A 14,001-nucleotide genomic window follows, 5' to 3' on the forward strand; every position below is an offset into this window, starting at 1 on the left:
AGAACCTAGGAGTGCAACTCGGGAGAGAAGAATTAGTGTGAATGTTAATGAAGTAGAGGAGCAGATGTCTTGATTTCTTTTCCTTTGTAAAACCTCTGAAGCATTATTAAGTGCTTTTTGTTGTTGTTCTTATAAACTTGTTCTGTTGCTGTGCCAAAAGTGAAGTCTTGGGCTTCCTGAAGCTAAAGAACCGTTGTCAATAGTGCCTGTAGCTCTGCTGGCGGGAAGGATAAGTTCTGCATAGGAAATCTCCAATATTTTGCATATATATATTTCTAGCTCATGTAGGTGGTTTTTCTTTGGGTGAACTTGCTGGATGTCCCATGACAGGCTGATTATTTCCATCTCACACTCTTAAAGATGTGCACTGCAGGTCCACAGAGCATTATTCAGTACTAGGTCTCCTTAAGCAGCCATCGTTTCAGCCTTTTGTGTGGCCTTATGTCAAAATGGATCAAGGGAGCTGATCTGGCTGAAAAAATAATCTTTTTATTAGTCTGGATGTTTTTCCAGATGGATCTGTTCTCTGCTATGACTGACTTTGTCTGTTCTCACATGGTGGGATAAAGAGGGGGGGATGTTTGGTGAGGAGGGAGAGAGTACAATACTGGAGCTGTCCTGGTCTTTTACATTTTTACCTTCATATACTGCTGTCTCTAGGGTAACAGCATTTGCTGTAAGCGTAAAGTTAAAAAGTGTGAGAGTGCTTTCTTGATTACCATTTAATTTGTGTTTACCTTTAAGATTTTAGTTTGCTCTGACACAGTAGCTGTGCACTTTCTTGGAATCTGTGGTGGTACTAACTTTTTTTATGATGATAATTTGGATATTTTAATGTGTCTGACTTACTGCCTGCCAGCTTATGGAAGTGACGGGGAAAAACCAGGATGAGTGCATAGTGGCATTACATGACTGTAATGGGGATGTGAACAGAGCAATCAACATACTGCTGGAAGGAAGTTCAGACACGGTAAGGTTTTACTTTCATATTAAACCACTTTTTCTGTTTGCTGTGCTTTTCCACTTCTAAAAAGTGATTGGGAAATACCTATTTTGGAAACTTTCTATTTCCATGTCTCCATTCAAATTCTTTTGAAGGAAATGGAGACTGGGGCAGCTTCTCTACTGCATGCATACCTTAGAGTAGGCTGAACCTTGAAAATGTTGTGGATGTTCAGCTGGTCTCTTGCAGAGTCTTCTGGCTTTCGTTTACATGCAGCATTTTTAACTGCAGCAGAGCTTGGTGCTCTGTCAGACACGGGTCTATTTTTGTTGTGATGTTTGAAGTTACTCTGTAGCACCTCCACAACCCTGAGACTGGAGTCTGTTTGCCACAAAGAGCACTCTTTATAAACCTAAAGGGTGGGCAGATATTTCAAATCATGCAACTTCTGTAGGAGTGCATTGCCAGTATTGAAGTTGGAGGAGGTTTCAACACTTGAAAGTTGCATTGACAATGCTACTAATGGCGGAAGAGGATACAGCAAGTAGTTGCTCCTTTCACTGTGTTGCTCATTTGCATGACTTTATTGAAAAACAGAAAGAGGCAGTTAAACAATGTGTGTGTATAACAGCAAATAATGTCACTTAGAATATTTCACAGAGCAAGAGAGATCACAAAAATATGTATTGCTGTGGTTGAAGTTTTTGCTGGAGGGACTTATTAAAGTTTATCCAAGGCAGTAAACTAGATTCAATCCCATCTAAATTGGGAAAGAAACCTGGACTTCTTTTCTTAATGCTGAACATTCAGTATTTCCTGTGATTTGTCAGGATATGTAGTCTGTCTTATTATTAATGAGGAAACTCATCCCCTATGCACTCTAAGTCTAGGACATGTACCATTCTGACTGTGAGGGGACTTTTCTCTCCCCATTTTCATTTATAAGAGTTGAGGTCATATAAAACACAGAAGTAAGTAATACTGTGTGAGCTGGTAAGTTGGGAGTACAAGAGAGCATCTCACCTTGATTAAATCTGTATTGGTAATGTGCTGGGTTTGTGTTCTCTTGTACTTTTCATATTTGCCATTTTCTAGTTGAAAATAGTTTTCTGGTTGGTAAAAGATGTTGAATGCTTTCTTAATTTAGTAAATTGTTTTAAGTGATCATGACATGGAAGAAACTTTCTGAATTTGTTAATCAATTAGAAGCAACATATCAATATGTTCTGCTCTTTTGGCAAGTTCCTCTGAACCCACTGCTCTCTGTAGACAAAATGCAACTCGGAAACAAATAGAACTTAAAGGGCTCAAGGAAGAAGGAGTATGAATTGGAAGGGGTCCTCATCAGAGCGTGAAGAAATTTGTTCTTTATGGAAGTTTGTGGGCCTCCAACTTGAAGGGTGTTGGTTTTTTTTTTTAAGGCCATTGTACTCTTGAACAGTTTAACTGTGGATTTGATGTGAAGTTGGAAGCAGAGTTGATACTAGTTCTGAATGCAGATTCCCAGATATCTTTTTCTAGTTTTGTTCTGATTTGATGCACTAGACGGGGTTTTTCTACTTCATTTGGAAGACTGTGTCTATCCAATTTGAGGAATTAGAAGAACAAGGAGTGATAGCTAGAATGTCTATTTATAATTACTTTGGTATTCTGCCAGTTTTCTTTTTTTTTTAATGCTGTGATCTTTAAGTCTTTATGCTTAGTGACTGTTAGTATTTATGAAGACTTCACTTGCAACAGTTGTGTCAGTTTGGCTTTGGATAGACAGAGGCTTTTGGATGAGAGTAGAGAAGAGCATGTTTCTTTGCCCTAGACTTCTATTAATCTAACTTCCTACAGGCATAAGATCCATTTTATGCCCAACAGTGTTTTACTTCCTAAACTTTTGAAGACAGAACAGAGGGACCTTTTTCAGATTATTCTTCTTTTCATCTAAGATCAGGCCAGCAAGAAGGCTTCTGTTACATATTTTTGAAGGTCAGGCCCACAACTGTAATTTGGGTTGCCTCAGGCATTGTCAGCTGAAATTGTAATCCATTAGCTCCCTTAAAAAAAATAGGCAGCTTTGATAGTCTGTGGTGGATTTTTCTGCCCAGAGCTAGCATTATCCTCTATCTTAAAGGACATGCCCAACTTCTCAAGACTTTCCTCAAAATTATATTGTGGGAAAGCAGAGATCTGATGTTTTCATAGTCGTCATCTTGCTGATCCTTCCCAAGTCATGTGAAACATTACTAAGGAGAGGCTGCTTCCTCTTAAGCTTTGCAGGATCATCCAGTTTTGGGTATTTCTTAAAATGGTCAAAGATCTTTTGGCACCATGCTCATCAGTGAAATAGTAGTGCATTCTGAACTATATAGACTTGGTTCTTGAGTTGTCAGTGCAGTAGGGTTTTTTTCCTCCTTTGAAGTGTCTCAAAAGCTCTAAGAGTATTTTAGTGTGTAATGCAGTTACACAGGCTATGGCAGGTGAAGCCATGTGATAGTTACTGGAGGAAACAGTTTTCAGTTACATAAATAATGTGGTGTTGCTCAAATGCGTAGTTTTGTACTTCTGGTCTGCGCTGTCTGTGTTTCACCTAAGTTGGTTTATGGTATAGTTCTCTATACTGGAGATGAAATTGAAAAGTGATTTCAGCCTTTTCTCATCTATACCTTGTAAAAAAATTAGTGTAACCATTCTCTTACTACTTAGTCTCTCAAAGGAGACACTGAAACAGAGTTTTATACTTGTAAACTGCTCTGTTACCTGCTTTCTCAATAACATCAGTTTTCTCAATTCTAGGCAGCTTGGACTGGCTGGTCATTGCCTACCTTGTGAGGGCTTCAGAGTTGTCTGAATTGGAGATAGGACAGGACTTAAAAGTACTGATAATCAACCTTTTTTGTTTGGTCCTGGTGCCTGTCAGAGGTTGTGGCTTTACATAGTGCTTCACAGTTGATGGCACCTTATTTGCATATGCAATTTTCCTGCTTAAATACTTTACCTGGACTATAAGCTCCTAGAGATAGGTTTATATTTACATCCCCATCTGCCATATTAATGGTTTGTAAATTATCTCTATCTTTCTTTGCAGCTATGGCTTAATAGACTAACTATGCAATTGCATAATATGAGTTACTGTGCTATTCTTAGTTTTTTAGTCACTTTATTTTCCACTCCTCTATAGCCAATATGATCCTTGAATTTATTTTAAAGATGGAGTTTAATACTAAAGCTAAAGCCTGATGTTTCCCAAATTGTTGTTCTGCTATTCTGTCTCTTGGTGCTTGAATTCTAGTACATCTGGATAATGGGTTGTGTTGTCATGTCCTGTCTGTCAGTCCATCCCCCCTGGCTACGTACTTATTCTTAGCAGTCTCTTGTTCAATTATGCTTATAAGCACTTTTATTTCCTTGGGAGAGAAAAATAGCTCTGTGCATGCTCCCTTGCTAGATTTATGGAGGTAGTTGAGAAGGAAACTGTTGCTTGCTTTGCATATTTAGTCTTCCTTGAACTAGAAGTCTTATAGCCAGAAATATTTGTGTTTCTCATATTCCGTAAGACAATCCAACTTTCAAAACTTGTTTTTCTTCTTATCTCTTTATAAAAATATAGCCTGTGTTTTCATTTGTATTGGTGTGGTTTGCAAGGTTTTACATATTCACATATCTGAGTTTTTTCCATGAACTGGAGGGGTGTGAGGTAGAAATGTGCATTGAGAGCTGTCTTCCTTTTTGACTTTTGTATCTAATTCTATTCTACCCAAATAGACTTCTTGGGAGACAGTAGGAGGAAAGAAGAAAAGCCTTGGGAAGGAAAGTTCAGAAAACAAAGAGAACAGAGAAAAACGAGGGGACAGAGAAGTAAGTCGTGGATGGGGAAGTTCCAACAGACGAGGAAGAGGCGGCAGCCGTGGCAGAGAGCGTACGTACAGAGGTTCATTTTTAAAGATTCAGACACTTTTCTTGTAGCTGAAACTTGCTGAGTTGGGAGTGGATACTTAATGGAGTGAAGTCTTCTGAGCTATAGCTCAGTGCTGAAGGGATCATAACTTGTTTGTGTGACAAATGTACTTGATCTGTCTATGTGACTTGGTTTTGGGATAGTCTGTGCTTGTTCAGAGACACTCAATTTAAATTTGTCCTTTTTTGATTAATTGATCTTGTACAAATTTCTGTTATTTAAGTTCTAGAATTTAGTCTAAAATTGCTTGAGAGCAATTATGTTGCCGAACAGCTGATTTTTTTGTTGCTTTTAATGAAAAAAATATCCAGTTTTGACTCCATATCCTTTTATGAGTGGGAGAACCTGAAGATGTTCTTATCTTCTCATAAGGGGAAGGAAAAGACTGAGATAGTTATTAATCTCTAACATATATTACTTGCATAAGCTAACCAATGGTGAGATTCTACAATAGAGAAAATAATTTGTGAGTTAAACCATAGCAAATTTTTGAATGTTTCATACAGGTACAATAATATGTTGTATAAAAGCGAACTGATGTTTCCAAGTTAGGTAGCATCACATTAGATCACTATGGGATACATGTTGCTTTTTTTCCTCCAAGTTATATCAGAAGTATCAAAGCTGTATACGTTGCCTGTAAGGGCCATAGAAAACAGTGATAGATGACCAGAGGAACAGGAATGAAAATAATGTTTAGCTTTTCACTTGAATATTTTTCCTGCTTTTACAATATTAGCCAAATCTTCTAACTCATATTTGAATATATTCCAATAATTGTGCCAGTAAAGACATTGTGAATCTTTGTAGAATGTCAAGATAAAAAAATTAATGAAACTTTCAACTATGCTTAAACAAATTGAAATTGGATTCATCAAAATGAAAGGGGCAAAATTTTTGCCAGAGCCAGATGCTGCTTGTCTCTTTGTAAATTGGAATTAAAGATTTTTCAGACGGTTACTTGTCCTGGTTTCGCCTGGGATAGAGTTGATTTTCTTTTTGGTGGCTAGTGTGCTGCTGTGTTTTGGATTTCATGTGGGGACAGTGTGATTGGGGGTGACTTGGTTTCTCAGGCCTTGCTGGTGGGAGGGCTGGAGGGGCACAGGAAACTGGGAGGGGACACAGCCAGGAGAGCTGACCTGAACTAGTCAAAGGGATATTCCATACCTTGGGACATCATGCTCGGTATATAAACTGGGTGTGGGGAGGTGGGGGTTTGGCCAGGGCTGCCAATTGTTGCTCAGGGACTGGCTGGGCATCAGTCAGTGTGTGGTGAGCAGTTGTATTGTGTGTCACTAGTTTTCTCCCTTCCCTTTGGATTTTATTTCTCTCCCCCCTTCTCTCTCCTTTTCATTATAATTGTTGTTATTGTTCTTTTTATTTTATCTCAATTGTTAAACTATTCTTATCTCAACCCTGGAGTTCTTAATTCCTTTCCGATTCTTCTCCCTACCCCCCCTGGATAAGGGGGGACTGAGTGAGCCCCTGCATGGCTGAGGTTAAACCACAGCAGTCCTTGGTGCTCAACGTGGGGCACAAAGGGTTGAGATAACAGGTTCAACCAGACTGTGTTAGAACAAATTGTAGTTGGTATTCATTGGATTGGATTAATAATCATTGGCCACAATGCTGGTTTATCTGCTCTTGAAGTTGCTGCCCATGGTCTCAGGGTTGCGTTATTTACTTGCAGTATGTTTTCCCTGTTGGATTGTTAGTTCTCCTTGGGACCTGGGCTACAATTGTTAGTGTTGCAGTATATAGGGCTGGCTTACAATATGATGGACTTGCTGGTTATGAAACTAATCTGGTCTGTGTACTAGGTGGTGGTGTCACTCCTGTGTGCCACATGGTCCCTGGGGAAGAATGCCAACAACTGTACCTTTGGCTTTGTTTTCCCAGAGAGTCGACCTATGGGTGGGGTCTACACCTCCTCCTCCTTCTCCCCAGGGCTAATTACTGAAGCATTTAGGATTTTAGGAAATTCTGAATATCTTTGGTCCATTGGAAGCACCATAGTGCAGGTCCTGACCTTATTGCTAAAAATAGTGAATGTGGTTTTCACCTCCTGGACCTGGTAGAGATTTAAGTGACCAATTGTAACTACTGTAGCCCCTATGGCAGAAACAACAGCTGCTCCAGCCCCTGCAGCTGCTCCAATCCCCAAGGCAGGTGTTGGGGCTGCTCCAGCCCCTGTGGCAGGCACTGTAGCTACCTTGGCCCCCACACCAAGTGATGCAGAAGACAAACCCGTGTCAGTATCAGTGGCCCCTATACAGAAGAAATGGAGATGGAAAGCAGCTGGTTTGGGAAAGAGGGAGGATGAAGCAGGGCCATCACAGGATCAGAATGAAGAGGGTGAAGAAGAGGTAATCTCTTGATGTCTATCTCTGAATGAACTGCGGGATATGCAGAAAGATTATGCCCGTCAATCAGGTGAACACATTGTCACCTGGTTGCTTCAATGCTGGGATAATGGAGACAATAGTTTGGAATTAGAGGTTAGGGAAGCCAAGCAGCTAGGATCACTTTCTAGGGAAGGGTACATTGATGGGGCAATTGGAACAGGGACACAAGTCCTCAGCCTCTGGAGGCGACTCCTGTCAAGCGTTAAGAAAAGGTATCCCTACAAGGAGGATACTACATGTCGCTCAGGCAAGTGGACTGCGATAGAGAAGGGTATCCGGTACTTGAGGGAATTAGCTGTGAAAGAGATGATTTATTATGATCAGGATGGTGCACAGTCACCCACAGATCCCAACAAAGTCCTATGCACATGACCCATGTGGTGGAAATTGGTACAGAGCATGCCATCAGCATATGCCAACTCATTGGTAATAATGGGTTGGAAAGACAATGCACCAACAACAGTGGAAGTGATTCACCATCTCCAGGACTACAAAGATAGTGTCTCTTCCTCCATCATCTCAGCTGTGGAGAGGCTGGTCCAGCGACTCGACAAGGATACATCCCACTCTCCACCTGTACATACCCACATCTCAGCTATCAACTGTAAACGTCCTTCTATTTGGGAGGGAGAATATAGGAGACAGATACACACCACGGGGTACCCTGTGGTTTTAACTGTGGGACTATAGAGAGGACATGAGGAGGTGGGATGGAAAACCTACCTCAGTCCTGGAGGCACGAGTGCGTGAATTAAAAGGAAAAACAATCACAAATAGGAGTCCTTCCAGGAAGGTTGCTGCTCCAGTCTCCAGAGGACAGTTTTCCAGACAGAGTATATAGGGCTGACTTGACTCTTGATCCTGTGAAAAGGAGTTCTAACCCATTCTGACAAGACATAAGGGAGCAGAACTACTCCATGCTACATCTGCTTTGCACCACTTTGTAGAAGAATGGCTGCAGAAGTGTGGCCACAGAATCCCTAAAGATCTGTACAATCCAGGCCTGGAATTAGAATTGTGCTGAAGTTCTTGTGCTGAAGTTAACAAGAAAGTAGCCTTGATCTATTCTTGAATCCTGAGACCAAGTAACTTCGTTGTGCCAACAGGCCGTGGCTGTAACAAGCTGCAGCTTCCTGTTGGAAGCACCATAGCACAGGAAAAGTGAACGTGGTTTTTGCCTCCTGGACCTGGTGGAGATGTAAACTACTAATGGTAACTACTCTAGCCCCTGTGGCAGAAATAATGGAGGCACTGGCCCCTGGCAGTATCAGTGGCCTCTGTACAGAAGAAGAAATAGAAAGCAGCTGGTTTGGGAAAGGGGGAGGATGATGTGAGGCCATCACAGGATCAGGGTGAAGAAGAGGTAACCTCTCAATCAGTTTAGACTGCAGAGTGCAGGCCACAGTTTGCCTTTACTTGGAGGGACATCCAATACACCTGGAATTGACTGCCCCAGGGGTGGAAACACAGCCCAACAATCTGCCATGGACTGATCCAGGCTGCACTAGAACAGGGTGGAGCTCCAGAACATCTGCAACATGTTGATGACATTGTATGGGGCAATACAGCAGAATAAGTTTTTGGGAAAGGGAAGAATAGCCCAAATCCTTCTGAAAGCTATGATTGTAAGCCCTCTCTATCAGGTGACCCCAAAAAGGAATGATTTTAAATGGGTCCCTGAGCAACGACAAGTCTTTGAAAAAATTAAACAGGAGATAGTTCAAGCAGTAGGTCTTGGGCCAGTTTGGACTGGGTAAGATGTGAAAAATGTGCTCTACACTGCAGCTGGGGAGAATGGCCCTACCTGGAGCCTCTGGCAGAAAGCACCAGGGGAGACTTGAGGTCAACCTTTGGGCTTTTGGAGTCAGGGATATGGGGGATCTGAGGCCTGCTCTACTCCAACTGAAAAAGAGATATTGGTGGCTTATGAAGGGGCTCAAGCTGCTTTGGAAGTGATTGGTACTGAAGCGCAGCTCCTCCTGGTGCCCTGGTTGCCAGTGCTGGGCTGAATGTTTAAAGGGAGGGTTTCCTCTACACATCACACAACTGATGCTACATGGAGTAAGTGGGTCATGCTGATTACAGAATGAGCTTAGATAGGAAATCCCAATCGTCCAGTAATCTTGGAAATGATTATGGACTGGCCAGAAGGTAAAGATTTTTGGGATGTCACCAGAGGAAGAAGTGACACATGCTGAGGAAGCCCCTTTGTATATTGAACTGCCAGAACATGAGAAGGGGGTGGTTGCAGCAATGGAAGCAGAGTAATTGGCAATACAGGGGTAAACCCATCTGGGTTGCTGCATTATGGCAAGATATTGCTGCCTGGGTGGAGAACCTGGTTGATAAAGTACGTCATGTACACACTCATGTACCCAAGAGTCAGGCCACTGGGGAACATCAATGCAACCAACAGGTAGATCAGGCAGCCAAGATTAAAGTACCTCAGGTAGTTTTGGATTGACAGCATAAAGGTGAATTATTTATAGCTCGGTAAGCCCGTAATGCCTCAGGCCGTCAAGGAGGAGATGCAACATATAGATGGGCCTGGGATCAAGGGGTGGACTTAACCATGGATACTATTGCACAGGGAATCCATGAATGTGAAACGTGCTGCAATTAAGTAAGCCAAGTGGTTAAAGCTTCTGTGGTATGGAGGACAATGGCTGAAATAAGAATATGGGGAGGCCTGGCAGACTGCCTATATCACACTCCCACAGACCCACCAAGGCAAGTGCCATGAGCTTACAATAGTAGAAGCAACCACTGGATGGCTGGAAACATACCCTGTGCCCCATGCTACTGCCCAGGACGCTATCCTGGGCCTTGAAAGACAGGTCTTGTGGCGACATGGCACCCCAGAAAGAATTGAATCGGACAACGGAACTAGTTTCTGAAACAATCTCATAGACACTTGGGCCAAAGAGTGTCATATTGAGTGGGTATATCACATTCCCTATCAGGCACCAGCCTCTGAGAAAATTCAATGTTATAACGGACTGTGAAAGACTACGCTGAAAGCAATGGGTGGTGGAACTTTCAAACACTGGGATACACGTCTAGGAAAAGCCACCTGGTTAGTCAATCCAGAGTATCTGCCAGCTGAGCTGGCCCTGCCCAGTCAAAGCTTTTGTGTACTGTAGAGGGGGATAAAGTTCCTGTAGTGCACCTTTCACTGTTGTGTCACCCAGTGTGTTATCAAGGAAGCATAGTTTGAAGAAGCTTTATTTCCTATCTCATTAAAGAGGTGAGGCCATAAATAAATTAATAGTATAGGCTGCAAAACATTACTGTTTTGGGGGGGGGGGGGGGGTGTTCCCCTCTGAAAAATGGAAATGTCCCTCAGCAGACAACTTCTCTTTACTAGATATTTTGCTTACTAATTGTCCAGTGCAAAGTAAACATAACTTGCTTGTAGCTAGGCCCCCAAAGTAGAGGGGTTACTGAGATCTGTTGACCAGCCCACTTTAAAATCTTGCCTTTTATTTTGGGGTTCACATTAAGTAGATAGACTCATACATAACACAATATAGCTCTAAAGCTACTCTTAAGCTGTGTTCTCTCCACAGTTAGAGCTGAAGAGAATGGAGTGGACAACAATCAAGGAGACAAGCCTTCAGACAGTGGGAAACATGGCCGTGGGAGAGGTGAGATGGTGGCATTTGTGTGGGATTGGCATCGGTGTCCTGAACTGGAGCTCTCCCATTTACTACTTTAAACACTTTTTTAAGTATGTGTTGGTTATCCTTTGATTTCATATAAACTCTGGCCACCTTTAATTTGGGTATATTTTTCTGTCTTACCCCTTGTCATGTCTGGGTCTCAGAACAACTTAAAATAACTGATGCAAATAACCTTTATGGTAACTTCCTGTGTAGCAGGCTGGTGTGCTCTGACTATGGAGAGCTGTTTTCCCAGATCAACTCATGCCAGCCTCCTGTGAGTGGGAGTGCACTCCTCAGGAATTACTTTGGCAGTAGAAAAGTACAAGATTCCATCTGTAGGGCTCTCAGGGAGGGATTTGATATATATGTGTACTGTTTCTTTGGGGTGTATTTGGTTGTCAGGCTTGCCTTCTGTTCTTGGTCAGAGAAAGCACAAGCCACCTTAGAGGCTTTTTGGTAAGAGAAGAAATCTGGCATGGAAGAGTTTGAGGCAAACTGTGGAGCCTTAGGTACAGCTCTGACCTGTAAGAGATAAGGATGTTGAAAATGGATTTGTTGTGGAATAAAGGGATGTGTAGTTGGGTTGGAGTGGAAAGAGGCTTGTTTTCTCTTAAAGCAGGAGGAATGAGAATGAGTAACCTAGGTATAATGCAGATTGCGTGAAGTGGATATTAAATGAGTTATTGATAAAGTGCACAGCAGAGCTTATATACATTAATAGATAATGTCTGACTTGTAAAAAGAATTCTGTCTTCAAAGGACTCTTCTCTTTGGAATATCCAGTAACAAGGCATTCAAAGACAGACACATCCAAGTTCAGTGTCTCAAGATCTGCACCTTGAATGAGTGGAAAGATGCAAAGATATGTAAATTCCAGAGGGTTGGGAGAATGACTCTGCTTGTGAATCTGCAAATACCAAATGGTGTGTTTAGAGAAGGTTGCTTTGCAGAGGAGAGTGTGGTATGGTTCACAGCTACAGTTTTTAGTGTGTTAGCACTATTAATAGATGGAATGTAAGTCTTTTGGTTATTTGAGTATAAAGGATTATCTTATAAAACAAATTATAAAGGTAGGATTTTTTAATTGTTGGGTGAAACTTCACAGGTTCATTTCAAATGTAGTCTATTTCTTTGCTTTGTAACCTTGATGTGAGAACTATTTACTTTAAATATGTAAATGACGAGCAAGAGGTCAAAAGAACTTAAAGGATGCTAATCAACCCCTACAAATAGTTAATAAAATATGGCCTTGGGAGAAGAAATAGGATAACACCATAAATAAGTTAAGCTAAGAAATAACAAAATAAGCTCAAAGAGAACCAAATGGTTAATAAGGCCAAACAGAAAACTACTTGAATTATGTATGAACTATCCTAATTGGCACACTAAAAGATTCACTTTCTGGCAAAGGAAGCCCACAACTAACAAAGCCCCTTCCCCATAGAACATGAAGTGAAGAGAGAATGCTGTACCTTTAAATGGAGATGAGGCTCTCAAGAACCAATGAGAATAAGGGTGACAAAACATAATTGCACAACTGTTACCAGTTCTTTTACAAAGCGTATTAAGATGTTTTACCAAGTGTTAAGAGGGGTGCTAGCTTTGTGGATTTACCACCTAGCACCCATTTCTGTGCAGACATGCAATAAACAAATCTATTGGCTCTTGCACACTGGGTGAAGAACCCAGATTTGGGATAACAACCTTATGAATGATATGGTGTTTTTGTTGTCAACACTGTAGCTCTAGATGTTTCATATGTTTCAAGCCAAAGCACTTAATCATCAGATCAAACTGACATATCTGACTGAAGAAATAGGAACAACTTCAACCAATTTCTGTTCATTGGCTTAGTGTGTGTAATATTACTGTATCTCTCTAACAAATATTTTTATTTGACTGTAAGCAAAGTATCTTAATGAAGTGTTTTCAACTGCCTGCCTGTGATAAACCTGTTGAATGATTTCAGGATCATTATATTAAAGTGTGTGTATTTTGTGGCAGAAAATGTCTAATTTAATTTTGTAATGCAAGCCCTTGAAATCTGCAGGGAGTTGTATAAAGCTGTGTAATTCACTTATCAGTATTTTGAGGATGCACCACCTTCTTTGGATATTAGTAGAAAAAATAAAGCTTCCTGCCATTTCATTCAGTAGTCTTTCTTTTCTGTTACTTTATCCCATATTTGACTATTCTGTGTATTTCAGCTGAAAATAGGGTTCTGTGATGATTATCAGTCATCTTTCTTTAGAAATTTTTCACGAAGAGTGTGTGTAGGAATCTAGGCATTGGATACAAAATTGGGGGTCAGCTAATACCTGAGCAATGCACCATCTCTCTCTTTTAAGTTACCTTCTCAGGCTGGAGTTACCTTATTGGCTGCTTTCTAGGGGAAGGTTTGCTGGGCCGTTGTTTTACTGCTTCACTGTAGAACAACCTAATTTTAAGAAATTATATGTGCTGAAAATAGCAGAAATGGGATTGACCTGGGGTGATAATGTGCTGTTTACTGAGGAGGAAAAAATCCTGACACTGAGTATTTCAGCCTTGGTGCTGTAGGCACTAGCTTCCTTGTGCAGCAGAACTTCCACTAATGACTGTGAGACATTCCTTGCAACTTTTTGTAGGGTAGTAGGTATACAGTGTACAAACACTGGTTGCTGGTATGCAGGAGATCGGGAATTTGAAGTAGATGTGTTATTGACTGATTAACAGAAAGAAAAAACTCATCACGGAGTGTGTTTCAGGACACATCCCAGCTGGAATTGCTCTGCCCTTAATTTTTGCTTTCTAAACTGAGGGTGTAAACTTTGGCTTGGGAAGGGGTCAAGGAATTTCTTTTTAAGATGGCTTTCCCATCTGTATTTTCAGAATGAACTTAATTTAGATGTAAAAAATACTATAATGATCATGAATAGTGATTACATCAAAGTGATTATATTTGTGTGTCAGTATTGCAAGGATTTGTAACTGTCTGGAATGGAATCTTGTGAAGGAATTATGGAGAAAGATGGTTATGTCTCTAGGATTGTCAGCTTTAGA

At 41.1% G+C, this 14,001-nt stretch overlaps 1 protein-coding gene across 17 annotated transcripts in view; it reads left to right on the top strand.

Moving 5' to 3' along the window:
- Positions 1-14,001, top strand: part of LOC130142070 (ubiquitin-associated protein 2-like) — a 92,343-nt gene that overhangs the window by 26,666 nt on the left and 51,676 nt on the right. For 14 of the 17 annotated variants that reach the window (XM_056323497.1, XM_056323501.1, XM_056323498.1 and 11 more), the window contains 3 exons: positions 860-970; positions 4,697-4,850; positions 10,864-10,941. In XM_056323497.1, the coding sequence (XP_056179472.1) occupies positions 860-970; positions 4,697-4,850; positions 10,864-10,941 (343 nt within the window). The remainder of the gene's footprint in view (positions 1-859; positions 971-4,696; positions 4,851-10,863; positions 10,942-14,001) is intronic. The other 3 variants (XM_056323506.1, XM_056323510.1, XM_056323514.1) reach the window with 2 other exon arrangements.

This window comes from Falco biarmicus, chromosome W, assembly GCF_023638135.1.
Source record: "Falco biarmicus isolate bFalBia1 chromosome W, bFalBia1.pri, whole genome shotgun sequence".
Lineage (NCBI taxonomy): Eukaryota > Metazoa > Chordata > Aves > Falconiformes > Falconidae > Falco > Falco biarmicus.